Genomic DNA, 15,645 nt, shown 5'->3' on the forward strand with positions numbered 1-15,645 from the left:
TGGTTCGTGATTTGCGTGTCCGTTCCTTGGTTCTGAAAGCTCATAAAGTGACCAGCACAACATGAAACACGATCTCGGCTTCAAGACTCCCAGAAGCAGTCCCCGGTCGAAGTGAGATGCAACAGGGACCCTATTTATACCGCGCTTCTGGTACAGTTAAGAGGTCCTCCTCGGTGGGGAGGAGCGTAACGCCGCTACGCCTTGCGGCCTTGTTCATAATGCCCTCAATGTCCATCAACCGATCATCTTCGTCTCTTCCTCCTCAATTGCAGGCCCAATTCGACGATGTCGTGGATCTCGTCATTGTCGAGACCGTCTTCCCCACCCTCCTCATCCCCATCGGCGTATCTCTGCTCATGTTCACCAAACCGGAAATTCAACGGAAACCCGTCTTCATCTTGAACGTGTTCAGCGTCATGCTGGGGCTCATCTTCGGGAGCATGGCTATAGCGACGGTGGTGAGTCCAATTGCTCCGGGGCCAGACTCAATGTCAGCGCGGCGGCCACTGACTTAAAATCATTGATCACTAGACCCGGTCCATTACGGGACGTGCTGTCAGCCCAGATTTCATCACGGCCCTTACCGGGCTCTACTTCTTCATCCCGCTCTGCGTGCAGTGCATCCTCTTCGTGAGGATCTTCGCCGTCTATCCGCCGAGAGTCATCTCCCGACTGCTGGGGGTGGCGATATACGGCACGCTCCTAACGATGACATTGGCACGCGTCGTCAATATCGGGATCGCGCTCAAGAAGATCAACGAGACTTCTCGTCTTTCCGGGAACGTGTGGGCAGCTACGACCGTCGAGGGGCATGTCCCTTCCTTGATGGCTGAACTGTGCATGGCGTTGGCTTATGACATGTACGAGCTCTTACCTGTATTCGAAGCTGAACACTTCCGTAAGCTAACCATATCTACAGCATTGCGTCAGGTCTATTCCTCTTCCGCATGCGTCAAGCAAGCCTCTCGATGGCAATGCCTGTGAGGCAGGTCCCAGACCCAGTGAGCAATGGGAAACGCTGTGCGTCCAGCCCGAGTATGTCCTCTGCCCAAAACGTATCTCACGTCCACAAATTTTGGCAAGTTATGTCTTACCCGGCGCGGCTCCGAGCTCTCTTCTGGATTGCGCTCACGAACTTCGTTTTCCCGGTCGTATTCAACACCATCCTGCTCATCTTCATCCAGAACGAGAACTTCAGAAATATCATCACGGTCATCGCGGTGAGCTCCGTCAACGTCTACGTTCAAATCATTAGTGTCCTCCTGGCGACGCTCTGGTGCTCTGTGACAAGCCCAGAGGTTGCCGTCGGCGGCCGCTCTGTCGAAGGCCGTGGCCATGTGATAGAGTCCATCTCTACCGTCAAGTTTCCGCGGAACACCCTCCCTTCGTATACGAATGTGGCAGTTGGAACTGGCATCCACGTGGCTTCGCGGGCGGACACAGACTGCACAGACTGTTCACATTGATGCGAGTTCGTTCTTGTTCTTGGATCGCCACTGGTATTTATGGGTCGCATATGTTGTATAATATACTCGTGTTCGTGTAACGCTATCATGAATTGTGCCATTATATACATGCTACGCCGAATCGCAAAGGTGCAGTAACCCTCCACCAACAATTCCGAGCGTCGCAGGCGTGGGTATAGATAAAACACACTGCATCGCCGATCCAAACAGAAGAGTGACATACACAGCTTCTACAGCGAAGTTACCTTGAGTAGCAACTCGGGCTCTGTACTGTTCTCGCCCGTCGTTGGATAGTCCACTACGGAGAAGTTCCACATGACGGGCTTGTCCGTCAATTTGAACTTGAACGTCATGAGCATGGTCGAAAGCACGATCTCTGACAGCAGTAGAAAATGACATCAGCAGATTTCCTGGTATCTTAGGCAGGTGACTTGATCTCACTGATTTCAAGCTCGGCGAACTTGACTCCGCTAGTAGTTCGGAGTATATATCAGCGTGTGCATCTCACGCCTCCGCAAAGGGCCACCACTCACATGCACGACCGCCCTCCGCCAGAGAATGTCATCCTGTAGGGAGTGGTCAGACAGTAAACGAGCGACATGAAACTGTATAGACGGCCCACAGGTTTGAATATATTCCCGGCACATGTGCTTCGTAAAGCTCCTTTGGGAGCTCCTCCATCCAACGCTCCGGTCTCCACTCAAGAGCATCATCGCCCCATAGCGCCTTGTTACGATTGCATGCCTGCAAGTTCGGGACGACAAGCGTTCCTCTGGGCACGAGGATCTCGCTCATCATGATTCCATCCTTCCCACGCACAGGCCAAGTGAGCGGAAGCACGATGTCCTTGGCTGCTCTTCAGAAATGCACAGAGACGAGGGTCAGCGACTAAAGACGAATAGGCTGTGTTGGCATATGATTTACTCACCTGCGAGACATGAAGCCCACGGGTGGGTAGAGACGCAAGGTCTCCTTGACCACAGCATCCAGGTAGGGCAGCTTCATGAGTTCTACATGCGGAATACTGGGGCCTGTGGATTCTGTGACTCCTTGACGCTGTGCTGCGAGTAGCTCCTTGCGAAGTCGCTCCTGAGCTATGAGATTCCGGGCGAGGACGTCCAACATGCGCGAGAGGGCATTAGAAGTTGTATCAAGGCCCGCGAGCATGATTGTTCTGCAATGAGACCAACATCAGGATCCTTGCAACGATTCAGAGAGAGAAGTTGAGCACTACTGACGAAACCTGCGCAATGAGCTCGTCGTCGGTCATCTTGTCCGCTTCTGACGCTGCCATGTTGGACTTCACTGTTGGTCAGGAGTGCTGGCGGTGAGAAATGATCGAGGCAGAAGTCATGAACTGAACGCACAAAGGATGCTCATGATATCCTTCCCCTCGCCTACGCGTCGAAGCAACTCTTCGTCTCCTCTGGTCAGTGCGACCTTCTTCATCTCGATGATTTCTATCGAGCGACGTCGCATTGTATCTGTGATGTCGAGCAACAAGTGGAGATTGGGAGAGAAAGGCACGAGGCGGAAAATAGTACGGATGGGTGCCTCGGGGATGAAGTACGACAACCAAGGGACGAGGAAGGCAACGAACGGGACCTTCCCAAACGCAACACTATCGCTCTGATGTCAGATAGGCATAGAAGAACGCGCGAAGACATAGTCTTACAAGAACTGTTTGACGGACTCGCCGAAGGTGTCTGTGGAGTTCTCAACGAAAGTATTGAAATCATATCCGAGAAATGCGTGGCCGAGAATCTCTAATGAGGTCTTCGCCATCCATGCGTTGATGTCTAGCTCTCGATCACCCATTCGGTCGTGCTCTCGCATGCCTTTCCGCAGCTGTCAGGAGATTTAGTAACGATCAGGCTGAGACGCAAAGCCTGAACCGATCGACACGAGGCGCACCTTGAGAGCGACATCATATACGATCGGTGTCATATCTCGTAGCTGAGCCTGAGAAAAAGCCAAGTTGAGCAACCTCCGCTGGCGGCGGTGCTGGAGACCCTCCGCGCCGAGCATTCCGGGTCCAAGAAGAAAGTGTAGAGGGCTGTTCATGAAGAAGTCAGCGGGTGTCACTTCGTCCTGCTCAAAAGGTTGACACAAACTTGACTGGGGCAAGTTCTTTCGGGAAGTACTCAAGATCCGCAACGAAGATGCTGTGAAGAGCTCTTGGGTCGAAGACATGAAGAAGTCGCTCCTGGGTAACCAAACGATGTCAGATAAAGAGGCTGCGAACAGCCGCAATGATGACTTACGCCCAGAGCGCCATGGATCTGATGAGCAGGGCCATAAGTCTCGCATAGACTTTCCGTAAATGTGCCAGCAGTATGCGGATTGGTCACTTGTAGCACGTTGCCTGGTGAAGCCGTTATCAGTTGTCATTCATCCAGCATTGTATACGACACTCACCGAGAAGCAAGGAGCCAGACGGGGGCCCAGGTAAGTTGTCCAAGGGGGATCTTCTCAGGTAGCGATAAGTTATACGGAGCACCATCCCCACGGTGACAAAAGCCACAAGTTCCACGGAGAGAGGTATACCCATGGCGACCTAATGCGATTCGTCATCAGATCAGGAGGCGCCAGCCTGCCAGTAGGAAACACGAACTGAAGTTCGTACTTAGTAAGTATGCCCTGCAGACTATCCAAGGCAAACGTGGTGGGGCTCAGTGGGAGTAGTCGGGCGGAGAGGACCACACGATGCAGGGCGCACTGGGCGTGCCAGCTCACAGCCTAGCCATGTCAGTGATCTTCCTCGTGAGAAGAGAGCACTGAGTATAGCTGTCATGGACATAGATGGGTCAGGTACGCACAGGGTTTTCGTATGCTCCCAAAGGTTGCTTCAGGTTGCTTCTGGTATACGGGAGTGCTCGAGATGGCAGAGCCGTGTTCGCGGTCCCGGGTGCCACCGCGGCCTTTGATAAGATCCTCACACCGTCAATTGACAGGTTGTAGCTATCTTGACGGGTCCTGCACAAGAAACACTGAGGCCTGAGCGCCCTAATCTCCCTGTTCTTCGGACAAAGGTAACCACGAGCACTCTACGGTGGTGGTACGAGTATAAGGGCAGGGGCCGTGTCGCTATGAGGCCCGCGGGCGCTCTTGAGTTCAGAGTTTCCTTATTGAGCGGTATGCCGAGCTCGGCTGGATTGATCACAGAACCTTAGCCGGAAACTTTGACCACGATTTAACCTCCAGACCCCGGGCACTGGCAGGCGACAGCTCACTCGCAGCACATCTGATCAGGTATGCATCTTATCTTCGTCAGAAACATTCTCGACATGGACTCTTGGGTTCTTTCCGAGTCGGCGTCTTCGCAGAGAGCAGGCGGACGGTCTACGTTTTATTTCCAAGACGAATCATTCCTCCACGATTCGTCTCTACTTTCGAAGCGGGTGGAACGGAAACCTGGGAGAAGACGAAAAGAATAAATATGAAGTTTCGCCAAGCGATATTCAACGGCAATCGTCCGGGTTGGATTCACCCCTGGCTATGATTGGACGCGTAAGTTCACACACATCGCCGGGACCGTGACTCTGGTGAACTAATCCAGATGGACGTTCCTTCGGGATGTCGTACTGCAGTGCATCTCCGCAGTGTTCTTCTTGAGTCTCGGTGCCTGAAGGTGTCCGAGCTACCACTTCGATTCCCCTCGCTGACATTCAGGTGCCAAATACTAAGCGTGCATCGTGGAGCTCGGAGGAAAACATCGGGAACCGGACACACGCGGTGACACTGCTGTCATTATGGCAAGATCTACATAGCTTGCAGCTCGATTGATCCCGACGACTGTGTTCAACCCGTGGGTACCATCTATCCGACTTGCCTCAGACCAACGCTGAAGTGATGCTTCTCAGATGAACGCCTGTACCGAAGCTGGTACAGAGTATACTGAGAATAGTGGAGTACTTTACGGGACTCCGACGACCGTTGCTCTGCTCAGCCGATTATAAGAAGACCACGCACAGACGATACGTCCAAGCGGCTCCCCACCACTCCTTCGTTCATAATGGAAGCTCCTACGCTAACGCCTCTGATACTCCCGCCTGCCCTCCAGGTGGAGGTCGGGTCCATTGTTGATCTCCTCATCATCGAGACGGTATTCCCAACCCTGCTCATTCCAGTCGCCGTATTCCTCTTTTCCTCCACCACTCCGGACGTCCGTCGGAAGCCCGTCTTCGTCCTCAACGTTATCGCTATCCTGCTCGGACTGATCTTCGGAGGAGTTGCAATGGCATGCCTGGTAAGTCGCAGCCCGCTCGTGCCCATATATGCTGACTCGTATTACATAGTCTCGCGCAATGTCCGGGCGGGAGGTCAAGCCCGGCTTCGTCGTCGGACTCCTCGGACTCTACTTCTTCATCCCCGTATGCGTGCAGTGCATCCTCTTCGTGAGGATTCTGGCTGTGTACTCCCCGCGCTTCCTCTCGTGGACACATGCGACTTTCATATACGGCTCGCTATCCGCTATATCGGTCGCGCGCGTTGTCAACGTGGGTATAGCCCTGAAGAGGGTCCAAGATGGCTCGCGTGGGTCTGATAATCCGTGGGTCGCCTCAACGGTCGGATGGCATGTGCCCTCTGCCAAGGCCGAACTATTTATGGCTTTACTCTACGACGTGTACGAAATTTCCCCCACCTCTCTTTGAGCCTGTGGAAGCTCACAAAGCACATGATAGCATCGCCTCATCGCTGTTCCTCCTCCGTCTACACCAAGGTGGTGCCCTCAAGGCGGGGGTCCCAATGACCAATCAGGCCGAAATCATCACTAGCGGTGGACGCAGTACGTATGCACATTGCTTCGATGAAACCCGTCTCATAGTTGCATACAGTGTCGTCATATTCATCTCGCCTTCGTGCGCTCTTCTGGATTGCCTCGACGAACTTCGTCGTCCCCGTCGTCTTTGGAATCTGCCTGCTCATCATGATCTTCCACGAGAAGAACATTGTTCCAGTCATCGCGGTCCTCTCTGTCAACATATACGTGGAGATCATCAGCGTCCTTCTTGCCACGCTTTGGTGCTCTGGGATGCGTCCGGAGACACCCGCTCGCTCGCTCAAAGCTGGAATGGTGGAGTCCATCTCTACGGCGAAGTTCGCGTCGCCGAGCGTACTCACTTCGCGGGTCCATGTCGAGCTTGACACAGTGCACACCTCGTCCGGGGGCAGCGACTCTACTTGAAGAAGGATTTCGCTGATATCCAGGAACACTACGATCGGCTCATAGCCCGCCGGGATAGGTTCCAGTACCCATGCGTTCCCGAAGATTGAGCTATGTACAAGTACAGTGATACTACAAGAATGAAACCATCACAAACTCTGCCTTCCGACCATCCGTACCGCACATGAAACATCCGATAGCACTGGCAGCAGAAGCGCATGTTGGTTTCGCCATCCCGCCCTGCCATTGCAGCAGCGCGAAGATGGGTACTCGTCCCGAGGACCACGGAGAGGTCTGCGCCAGGACCGGAGTCCCTCCCTCGGGAAAAATGAAACGACTAACCTTACCTCCCGACCGGCGGGACGCCACTAAATCGCCGAAAGCATGGTTAGCGAAGCGAGCGCAGACGTCAACAAGTGCACTTACCGCCTCTTGCATACTGAGCATCTTCCAGTGCGTCTCTCCGTCTTGCTCCGGACCTTCATCTTGCTCTTGCCTGCCAAGCGAGGTCAACAACACATAGACGAAAGGGGCAACGGTTCGGATACTTACTCCCCCGTCGGTCGTCGCCAGTAATTCCCGGTAAAACCGATCTTCGCCCGCGTGATACCTACACCATGTCAGCGAACGCGAGAGACAAAAGACGCACCTGAAAGCACATTTTGGTTTCCCGTGCCTACGCACTGCCTGACATCCTTGGATCCCAGACAGCGCGCAGGCAGGTACTTGTCCCGAGGACCGCGGAGAGGTATGCGCCAGGACTGTGTCCCTCCCTCGGGAAAAAATGAAACGACTGACCTTCGCCTCCCGGCCGGCGGGAGGCGTCTGATGGCAGCACCGGGTCACTAGAGTGCGTGTCCAAGTTAGCGTTTGGATGATTCGGGTGCGGATGTAACACTTACTGCCTGTTGCGATTTAAAAATTTCTCCCGGTCTTTCCAGGCCGTTCTTGCTCTTGAGCTTCTCCCTTGATCCTTGTTCTTGCTCTTGAGTCTTGCTAGAAGATCGTTCAACGTGTGGGCATCGACACACGGACATATTCCGGAAACTCACCTCGTCCGCCGAGTCCGGAAGCCGTCCTCGCCCTCGCCGGACCTATAACCCGTCAGTTCACGAAAACGCACCTTGAAGCGCATTTTGGTTTCTCGTGCCCGTGCACTGCCTGAGATCCTAGGATCCCAGACAGCACGCAGGCAGGTACTCGTCCCGAGGACCGCGGAGAGGTATGCGCCAGGACATGTGTCCCTCCCTCGGGAAGAAATGAAACGACTGACCTTTCCCTTCCGACCGGCGGGAGGGATCTATCGGCGGCACCGGGCACTGTAAGACCATCAGGACCGTCAGCAGTTGAACAATGTAGACGTCGACAATGTACTTACCGCCTCTTGCAATCTGCGAATGTTTCCGCTCCTTGCCAACGTCGTCTTCCCCGTCCTCAAAATCGTCTTCTCGCTCGTCTTCCTGGATACTCAAGTCAATATGCGACATAGTTGAGTGGGTGGTTGTTCGAGTACTCACCCTACCGTCGGCCTTGATCAACGGCTCCCGGGACTCCTCGGACACCGATCTTCTTCCGCGTAATGCCTGCAATATCACGTCTATCCGAATCACCAAAACGAAACACGCACCTTTCGAACCTGCAACGAGAAATCAGCAACTGCAAAAGAAAAAATGCAAGTGAACGACTTACCCTTCGTCGTTGTACCTGTAAATAACAGTCAGATCCGTTCTGCTACCATCGGCGAAGATAATATGCGACTCACCAGTTTCTCGCGGACCACATACTCCTCCGTTCCCACTTCCCACGTAACCTACAAAACAGAACACAAGCAAACAAACGACATACCTTTCACTACGCTACGCGGTAACAGAACGTCAGCGACCGTCCACTCTGAGATTCAACGAAACGACTTACCTTCTCCTTCGATCCTGGGACTATACGTGAGCATCAAGCTAACCGATTCGAGGAGTAACGAAAGACATACCCACACGCCAAAGGCTGGAACGCTGCTTCCGTTGGCACCCACCTAATATACATACGTAGTGAATGAATCGAGAAGGGAATAGTAAAGAACGACTCACCAACTTGCGGATGTCAGCCCGCTCGCCCGCCATGCCATCAAGCCTCCACCCGTTGACCTTGCGTGTCCTATCCGCTATAGTACGCAGGGTGGGTTAATAGCAAGGGCGTAACTTATAAGAGGCCACGTTGAGGGACGATGTATAGCGACGAAGACCGTTGACGAAGATTGCAAGGGCGAGCGTCCAGGTTGAAAGTCGAGGGCGTGGAGGAGGAAGGGCGTAGACATGGCTTGGATGCTGCGAGAAAGGTGGGTGTATGTTGAGAGTAAACAGGGGGGAGATGATGGTAGGAGAGAAAGGGAGTGAGGAAGAGAAAGCGTACCGGGCTGGGCTCTTATACCTCCGCGGGATGTGGCGGGCTAGTGTCAGCCTCAGTTCAATTGCGTATGCTCGGGTCCCGCGTCCTTCGCTCCACCGCCAAAGATGTGCATACTCTCATTTTCAAAGCAGTAGCGCTGCAAACTGTTCGTCTATGGCGGGCACCGTAGTCGGGAGGGGGAAGGAGGAAGAGACTCGCTCCGAAACGGGGTCGCGTTCCTGGGAAGCGCCACGAGGGAGAGCGCTTGCGGGAGAAGACGCGGAGCACGTGAGCGTGTCCAATGCCAGCCTCCGAGTTTGAGTCGGAGTTTGTGACTCCGCTGCCTACTACTACCTCGTGGCTGCTTGCCCGCATTCCCGATGGCTTGAGCGGCCGAACACCAGGCCTCAGTTTCCATGGAGTTAAACCTGCAAGTTCTCGGAGTGCGAAGATCAAGAGAAGATCTCATGTCAGGGTCTGCGAGGCACAAGAGCCATGCGGAGCGCATACGGCAGCCGTTGTAATGGTGGGCGAGGATGGATGAAAGGAAGAACGAAGCTCGTACGGGTTACCAGGTAAGTACATCAGTACGTTCTGCCTCACTCCACCCATTGTGATAAATGTCATTAGTACGAACCAAAGCAGTAGATTTGCAACGCACCTACTGCGTGTCCATCTGCCACCTCACCTCTATGCGGCCCATCGCTTCTGAGGTTGGTCAGCCGAGTCTACATCTCAGTCACCTGACTGGCACCGGGAGGCTCGGCGAAAGATGATGCTGTTCCGCAGACGCAATCCTAGTATCGTGGTCCACGGGCGCGTCCGCAGTACTCGACCTTATTATACAACGCCCACCATCCCATACGGCTGCGACAGACCCACCCTGGACCCAGGTATTTTCTTTCTCCCTGTGTACAACGACTTGCATCCTGATCTCAATGCACTTTTGGTAGCGAGCAAGGACTGGGTTACCGCGATAAGTATCCCCATACGATGGCCGATGGTGAGTGCTTACTTCACTCATGTTCCCTGTACTGTGTCTGAGCGAAGGCCGTACATGGCAGACTGGCGCATTCAATTCAATAATTACGTTCAGAAGAACGGTCTAATATCGCAGGTCGCCTGGTCACAACCTTTACAGACGGGCCCACAGAATAGTCCAACGTGGACCGCCTCGGTCTTCGGTTTGTTTTCCAGTGACCGCAAGTAGTGATGTTCTAAATCATCTGACAGTTAACGCAATCGAATATGGTCGTGGGTCCGCCGCCAACCTTGGTGGAGCTCGCGAGATCGCGGCGGAGATGGCTCTGCGGGCCTTGTCGATGCAATTCGGTACTATGAATGTCTTACTCTTATGTGATGGTTCGCTCATACATTGCAACCCCCAACTACAGACAATTTCAAGGCCTATGCTGAACGTAATGGCTTGATGCCATACGTTTTCTTTTCCAGGCCTGTCCAGACAAAGGCCCAAGGCCAAGAGCCTATCACTCCGACGTGGAGCACCTCAGTGTTCAGTGAGTACCCTGACGATCTCATGGACGTAACGGTGAGTACTGACCTCATAGACCTCGGATAGTTAATGGCGTTGAGTATGGGAGTGGCTCTGCTTTCACCCTTGGAGGTGCAAGGAACATTGCAGCGGGTATAGCACTCAAAACGCTGCGGCGCGAGCGTGGCGACTAGAAGCAGTAGCGACCGAGTTACATCAGCGCCGTGGGCTCGAGAGCGGGGGTGAGATGGGCTCTGAGCGAAAGGCTCATGCGTTGTGTAGAGAATGAGATCTTCATGTCGGATGAGTGGATCGCTAAGCAAGATAACAGTTCGCAGTTTTCCCCTGGCGTAGTTGCGATCCTGGTGTCCGTAGCTATCCAGCCACAGAGATTGAGGGAATCTTTCGCCTAACCAGGCTGATCGTCGGCTTCCACCGTTATCCCAGCCTCCCACTCAGATGCCGACGTATTTCCAGCGGTCGAGCCAAGTCGTCTGTACTGGAATTGACATTGACGCGCTTGAGTCGAACATACCCCGGACCGGGGTACCCCGCATTTCCCCAGACTGAGAGCGGGAAAACGGAGCAGCCGACGAATAGCCGCGAGCGTCAGAGACGGCACCTGGGTGGCGTGTGGGGTGAGAGTGGGCACAGGACTACTCTCGTCCCGGCTCTCTCCTATCCTCTGCCACAACACAAGCACGGGTCCGTGGGGCTCGCTGATATAAGTAACTCAACAGTCTTGTCCCCTTCTCCCGCCCACCTCTCCTGCGAACGGCCACGTCCCTCCCAGAGCTCTCACCCAGCCTCCCCGCCGCCGCTGCACATTCCAGCTGCCATCTATCTATCTATCGTGCAAGATATACCATAGACACACAGGGCACTCCTGCCGTCTGCAGCGCGCTATACTGAAGCGAACGAGCTATCATGGTGTGTCCTGTTTCCCGCCTGTGCGAAGTTTTCGCTCATCTGCGTTATTCCCCCTCTCTCTACCCTCCCTGACCCGTAGCCGGTTCATGATGATCATCGCGGCAACGACGAGGCCCACGTCTTGAGCCTCCGCCTCGCCCTAGGCTCCATCCTCTCACCGGTAAGTTAAATTGATCGTCGTCTTCCTCACCCCATCTCCGTTCCCATTCCCACCGACCGTATGACCTGCCCCATGTCCTCTCCCTGTCTCTTGCCCATGGGCCTCGAACGGGCTTGACCTCGCACGCAGAAACGTCCCCAATACACCCGCTCCTCGACCAACTCGGGCACCGCAAGCCCCGCAACTCATTGCCCCCACTCCTCCATCCCGCTCTCCCCCGCCCACTCCAACTCATCTGCGCACCCGTCCACTCTTGCGCCGCCGCCTCCGCACTCGGCGCCCCCGCAACTGCACGGACAGCATCCCCATCACCAACCGGCGATGCCGCACACGGGCATGAGCCATGCGCTGGACGAGACGCATCCGCACATGCCGGACGCCGTCGCGGCCCCTGTGTCGACCGTGGCGAGCACCCCGGGCAATATGACCCCAAATGCGCGCGCGCATTTTGTCGAGACGCTCCAGAACAAGTCCAAGTCCTGGGATGCACTCATTCACGGCTCATGGGTGTAAGCCCCTATGCCGTCTACCCGTATGTGCGGCGTTGCATTCCTACGGGTCCTGGTTACGCCTCTGGTTATGGTTGCCCCGCGTGTATCTATTCCTAGACTGTAGATCCCCCTCCCCTTCCTCCCATACTGGACATGCGATCGATGTCGATGTCGATAATGGTTCACAGTTCCATGGCTATCCCTTTCGCTATCTTCTATCCCTATCTAACTCGGCTTCTGTGCGTCTCTCACCCTATCTGGATGTCCATCGCTGCCCCTTCGTGCTCCTGCGGTAACTACACCGCACCAAGAGGAAGCATCGTAGGCATAGGAGGATGCTTGGTTTGTCTCGGTTGTTCACGTTACCACTGTTGCAGTGTTTCTTCGCTTTGTGTATAACTTTCACTCTGTGGTGTGTACGTGTACCTATACCTCCTGTAATACGTGAGCATGACGGTTGTATTAACTACTCTTCACGATACACGCACTCCCCCCTCCCCCTCCTTCCCGACCTCGCCGTGGCACTTCTGCTCGATGTCGATGAGCTTCCTGAGGGTCAGTACGGTGCCCTGCGTCTGCAGCCGCTTGGGCGTGCGGGGGTGGCACTGCACGCGGTTGGGAGCGGGTTGCAGTGCCCGAGGATGCCGAATACGTACAGTCGCAACTTGCTTGCCGCCGTCCACCTCCGCTCACTGTCCGCTCTCATCCATGCCGCCTCTGCGAGCCTTTCGACCGAGATAAGGTACAACAACAATGCCAGTGTAACGCTGTAGATACCGCGTAACCCTCGATCATGCAGCCATTCCGTTTTTGGAGACTAGATCTGTGCGTGACGCGTCTTCGAGTTTCTCTTCCTGCACTTCGCCCACGGATATCGGCCCAGGTAGAAAGGTACCACAAGATTGTCAATTGTCAAGCACGCTTCTATGGAACTCGTGCATAGATGCAATGCGGATGGGACTCACACGATGCTGTAGGTGGTTCTTGCGTCCTAGTTACTATTGTATTGATACAGAACTTATTGTCAGTCCTCTATGCAGAGTACCGCTTCGACGACAACATCTGCGATGCGTATATAACGTACGCCACACATTGTCGTCTCATTTCGACGCAACTCGACCACCTACATTGAACACGTCTCCTCATATCCAGCCTCAGTGTCCCTTCCTGTGCAGACTATCATCCCGTATGTCATCATTATCGCTCGCACATACTCCCGTCTACTTAGTATAAACCTTGGCTCTGCAGTCTATCCGCAGGCGACGTCGAGACCATGATCTCCCCACCACATATTCCGTTCGACGTGCTCCTCGAAATGATGGACTTTCTGCCTGCGAGCGGCCTCGTGGCCCTCCTACTGACCTGCAAGACGCTGCGAAAGGAGGGCGGCAAGAAGCTGTTGCTGCGCATAGAAGAGGTCGACGTTGCGCCGCAACACCTGTCCTCGTTCTGCCGCTTCATGCTCGTCGACGACGGCTATCGCATTCCCTTTCTACGACACTCGCTATGTCTGCGGGACGATGCGGGGATGAGAGTGGATCCAGAGACTCCCGCAATGCTTGTGGAGATCCTCTCTCGGATCACCCGTCTGCGACGGCTTCGTGTCGAGTGCGCAGATTGGTTATTCATTGCGATCCCTGAGCTTTCGGACACCATCGCAAGCATGACGTGTCTACAGGAGTTCACAATGGGTCTGCGATTCCAGAACGACGATGCCGAGAAGATGCTGTTGTTCATGCAGTCCCAGCTGAAGTCCGCCGACATCATGTACGGTGGTTTCGACCAGGACCGTCCGGAGACCATGACCCAGGAGACCATCGATCGGACTCGCGATTTCGATGATGAGAACATGAATCCTATTGTGCTCCTCGCCAACTCGTCCCACTCCCTAGAACGCGTAACCGCGCGAAACTTCATGGTGTTAGACGTTGACCACGGTATCGTGTACCCCAATGTCACGCGTCTCGACCTCGTCAACAATTCGGATATATGGATCCTTCCCTTCATCCGCGCCTTTCCGAACATCGGCACACTCACAGTAGCGAATGAACGAACCTATCAAGACGCGTCCGTTCGCTCTTTCAACTGGGAAGGCCAGCTTTTCGATGGGAAATGGGATGTGCTGGACACTCTGGTCGGAGCAGCCCCGTGCATATACAATCTCTCTCTCCTCTGCCACGTGCGCAGCATGGTTCTTGATGCCTTGAACTCCCCCGAGCCCCCGTCGTTTCGCTCGGAAATGATGGCGCTCTCCACAATCATTGCAGACACTCGGCCTTCAGAGTTGATCGTCAGAATGCGCGGGAAGCTCAAGGAGGCCGAGAAGTATGTCGCACAGCTCCAAACCATCCCTCATCAGCTCACCTCCATGGGTGTCACTCTTCGCGTCAAGACCCTGCCAACGGACAGAGGTCTGACTAATAACGTGCGTTCTTCACGCTTGCGCCCTCGTTATCCGTCGACGATGACGGCTTATCCGCTTTCCATCCCAGATGCGCAGGCTTATAAAAGCCACGCCACCGGCGGTCACGTCGTTCGTGTATGTCCTGGTGGTGTTGTGCAAGGACGAGGAGTGTACGACGGACGCACCTACATGCCTCAAGCCTCAGGAGACTCTTACCGTTCCGGAGCCAGATGAGGATGTTGTGCGAGCCTCGCTCTCGGAACATCCCGGCTTAGGGCAGTTCACCATGCGCATCGAGGGACAGCACTCGAACACGCCTTGGTTTTCCAAGTGTATCCAGGGGTGAGCATTCGTGCGTCCGAGGATTGATATGACCAGGACGGTTCCTCGTCACGGTTCCCTGAATGGGGCTCATCGTTTGACGTTTGATGTTTAGCCTCGTCTTGGCGCACTTGTATATTTCTACTGTGTACGGGTACCTATTGTAATGCATAACCAAGACGTCTGTGCTACCCCCTCTTCACGATACACCCACTGGCTCCCTGTCTCTCTCTTATACTTGCTGAGCTTGCGCAGGCGGGGGTGCGTTGCTCGGCGCAGTTGGGCAGCGGACCGGGGACCCGAGGACGCCGAAGCCCCGGCGACCCGGAAGGACCTACCGGAGCGCACCTCACTCAATAGCACCGGCGTGCTTTCAAGGCTTTGAAGACGAGCGAGGGAAGTGCCGCAGTTCAACTTTCGTCGACGCGCATGTACTACATGATGGTGAGCACAAGCCGGCTTGGGGTGCAAAGGCGGAGCGGCTGGGGTCTATGGCGTCGTTCGTCGTTGCACATCTGTTTTGGCCCCCGTGTAATTGATATCGCTTTGGAGGGGAAAGCTGCAGCTTACGGGGCTGCACTGGACAGTACAGCTCGGATATCCGCTCGGAGGGTTGACGAGGACGAGTAAGACCATGGAGGGACTGCTGCCTGTGGTATTGACCTGACGAGCTACTACCCCAGGACGAGTGCAACTTGACGGAATGTGTGCGCTATGTATGGCCTTCCTGCCTTCTGGTGCCAAAATGTTGCTGTAATGGGACTTCTACAGCTGACGAGCTACACTGCGCGGCCATGGGGAGCTCAGTTGGACTGTACTTCACCGTCCTTCATAT

The 15,645-nt window shown here is 54.7% G+C and overlaps 8 protein-coding genes across 8 annotated transcripts; 6 read left to right on the forward strand and 2 right to left on the reverse strand.

The window, feature by feature from the left end:
* Positions 1 to 227: 227 nt before the first annotated feature.
* On the forward strand, positions 228 to 1,466 carry L226DRAFT_569095 (uncharacterized protein; the record flags this gene model as incomplete). Its single annotated transcript, XM_067684249.1, has 4 exons — positions 228 to 458; positions 532 to 860; positions 920 to 1,020; positions 1,084 to 1,466. 4 exons carry the CDS (start codon positions 228 to 230, stop codon positions 1,464 to 1,466), a joined length of 1,044 nt encoding a protein of 347 aa, XP_067537422.1.
* A 230-nt stretch (positions 1,467 to 1,696) lies between these two features.
* On the reverse strand, positions 1,697 to 3,969 carry L226DRAFT_459548 (cytochrome P450; the record flags this gene model as incomplete). The annotated part of the gene is made up of 12 exons (XM_067675522.1): positions 1,697 to 1,842; positions 1,908 to 1,936; positions 2,000 to 2,032; positions 2,089 to 2,322; positions 2,395 to 2,640; positions 2,705 to 2,771; positions 2,834 to 3,087; positions 3,142 to 3,314; positions 3,381 to 3,522; positions 3,581 to 3,672; positions 3,731 to 3,831; positions 3,885 to 3,969. 12 exons carry the CDS (start codon positions 3,967 to 3,969, stop codon positions 1,697 to 1,699), a joined length of 1,602 nt encoding a protein of 533 aa, XP_067537423.1.
* A 1,512-nt stretch (positions 3,970 to 5,481) lies between these two features.
* L226DRAFT_569097 (uncharacterized protein) lies at positions 5,482 to 6,654 on the forward strand (the record flags this gene model as incomplete). The annotated part of the gene is made up of 4 exons (XM_067684250.1): positions 5,482 to 5,715; positions 5,765 to 6,093; positions 6,152 to 6,255; positions 6,305 to 6,654. The coding sequence occupies 4 exons, from the start codon at positions 5,482 to 5,484 to the stop codon at positions 6,652 to 6,654; spliced, it is 1,017 nt and encodes a 338-aa protein (XP_067537424.1).
* Positions 6,655 to 6,693: 39 nt separating this feature from the next.
* Positions 6,694 to 8,941, reverse strand: L226DRAFT_569098 (uncharacterized protein; the record flags this gene model as incomplete). Its single annotated transcript, XM_067684251.1, has 16 exons — positions 6,694 to 6,744; positions 6,981 to 7,001; positions 7,060 to 7,129; positions 7,186 to 7,243; positions 7,432 to 7,478; positions 7,536 to 7,625; positions 7,686 to 7,727; positions 7,907 to 7,952; positions 8,012 to 8,093; positions 8,151 to 8,269; positions 8,323 to 8,337; positions 8,479 to 8,489; positions 8,548 to 8,561; positions 8,618 to 8,659; positions 8,715 to 8,788; positions 8,851 to 8,941. 16 exons carry the CDS (start codon positions 8,939 to 8,941, stop codon positions 6,694 to 6,696), a joined length of 873 nt encoding a protein of 290 aa, XP_067537425.1.
* An 858-nt stretch (positions 8,942 to 9,799) lies between these two features.
* On the forward strand, positions 9,800 to 10,933 carry L226DRAFT_532869 (uncharacterized protein). The gene is made up of 6 exons (XM_067680350.1): positions 9,800 to 9,905; positions 9,966 to 10,015; positions 10,077 to 10,196; positions 10,246 to 10,344; positions 10,407 to 10,529; positions 10,581 to 10,933. Exons 2-6 carry the CDS (start codon positions 10,006 to 10,008, stop codon positions 10,589 to 10,591), a joined length of 363 nt encoding a protein of 120 aa, XP_067537426.1. The 5' UTR covers positions 9,800 to 9,905; positions 9,966 to 10,005; the 3' UTR covers positions 10,592 to 10,933.
* Positions 10,934 to 11,299: 366 nt separating this feature from the next.
* On the forward strand, positions 11,300 to 12,562 carry L226DRAFT_532870 (uncharacterized protein). The gene is made up of 4 exons (XM_067680351.1): positions 11,300 to 11,409; positions 11,432 to 11,434; positions 11,514 to 11,594; positions 11,724 to 12,562. The coding sequence occupies exons 2-4, from the start codon at positions 11,432 to 11,434 to the stop codon at positions 12,105 to 12,107; spliced, it is 468 nt and encodes a 155-aa protein (XP_067537427.1). The 5' UTR covers positions 11,300 to 11,409; the 3' UTR covers positions 12,108 to 12,562.
* L226DRAFT_352767 (uncharacterized protein) lies at positions 12,265 to 13,050 on the forward strand. The gene has a single exon (XM_067674156.1). The coding sequence runs from the start codon at positions 12,421 to 12,423 to the stop codon at positions 12,856 to 12,858; it is 438 nt and encodes a 145-aa protein (XP_067537428.1). The 5' UTR covers positions 12,265 to 12,420; the 3' UTR covers positions 12,859 to 13,050.
* A 308-nt stretch (positions 13,051 to 13,358) lies between these two features.
* On the forward strand, positions 13,359 to 14,835 carry L226DRAFT_569100 (uncharacterized protein; the record flags this gene model as incomplete). The annotated part of the gene is made up of 2 exons (XM_067684252.1): positions 13,359 to 14,510; positions 14,578 to 14,835. The coding sequence occupies 2 exons, from the start codon at positions 13,359 to 13,361 to the stop codon at positions 14,833 to 14,835; spliced, it is 1,410 nt and encodes a 469-aa protein (XP_067537429.1).
* Positions 14,836 to 15,645: the final 810 nt, after the last annotated feature.

The sequence above is a fragment of the Lentinus tigrinus genome (assembly GCF_003813185.1).
Source record: "Lentinus tigrinus ALCF2SS1-7 unplaced genomic scaffold L226scaffold_7, whole genome shotgun sequence".
Classification (NCBI taxonomy): Eukaryota; Fungi; Basidiomycota; class Agaricomycetes; order Polyporales; family Polyporaceae; genus Lentinus; species Lentinus tigrinus.

Bases quoted from the DNA above. Each gene is read 5' to 3' on its own strand.
- L226DRAFT_532869 (XM_067680350.1), top strand. The intron at 10,197-10,245 runs GTTTGTTTTCCA...ATCATCTGACAG, and splicing joins GTGGACCGCCTCGGTCTTCG to TTAACGCAATCGAATATGGT. The intron at 10,345-10,406 runs GTACTATGAATG...CCCCAACTACAG, and splicing joins GGCCTTGTCGATGCAATTCG to ACAATTTCAAGGCCTATGCT.
- L226DRAFT_532870 (XM_067680351.1), top strand. The intron at 11,595-11,723 runs GTAAGTTAAATT...CCTCGCACGCAG, and splicing joins TAGGCTCCATCCTCTCACCG to AAACGTCCCCAATACACCCG.
- L226DRAFT_352767 (XM_067674156.1), top strand. From the start codon at position 12,421: ATGCTTGGTTTGTCTCGGTTGTTCACGTTACCACTGTTGCAGTGTTTC.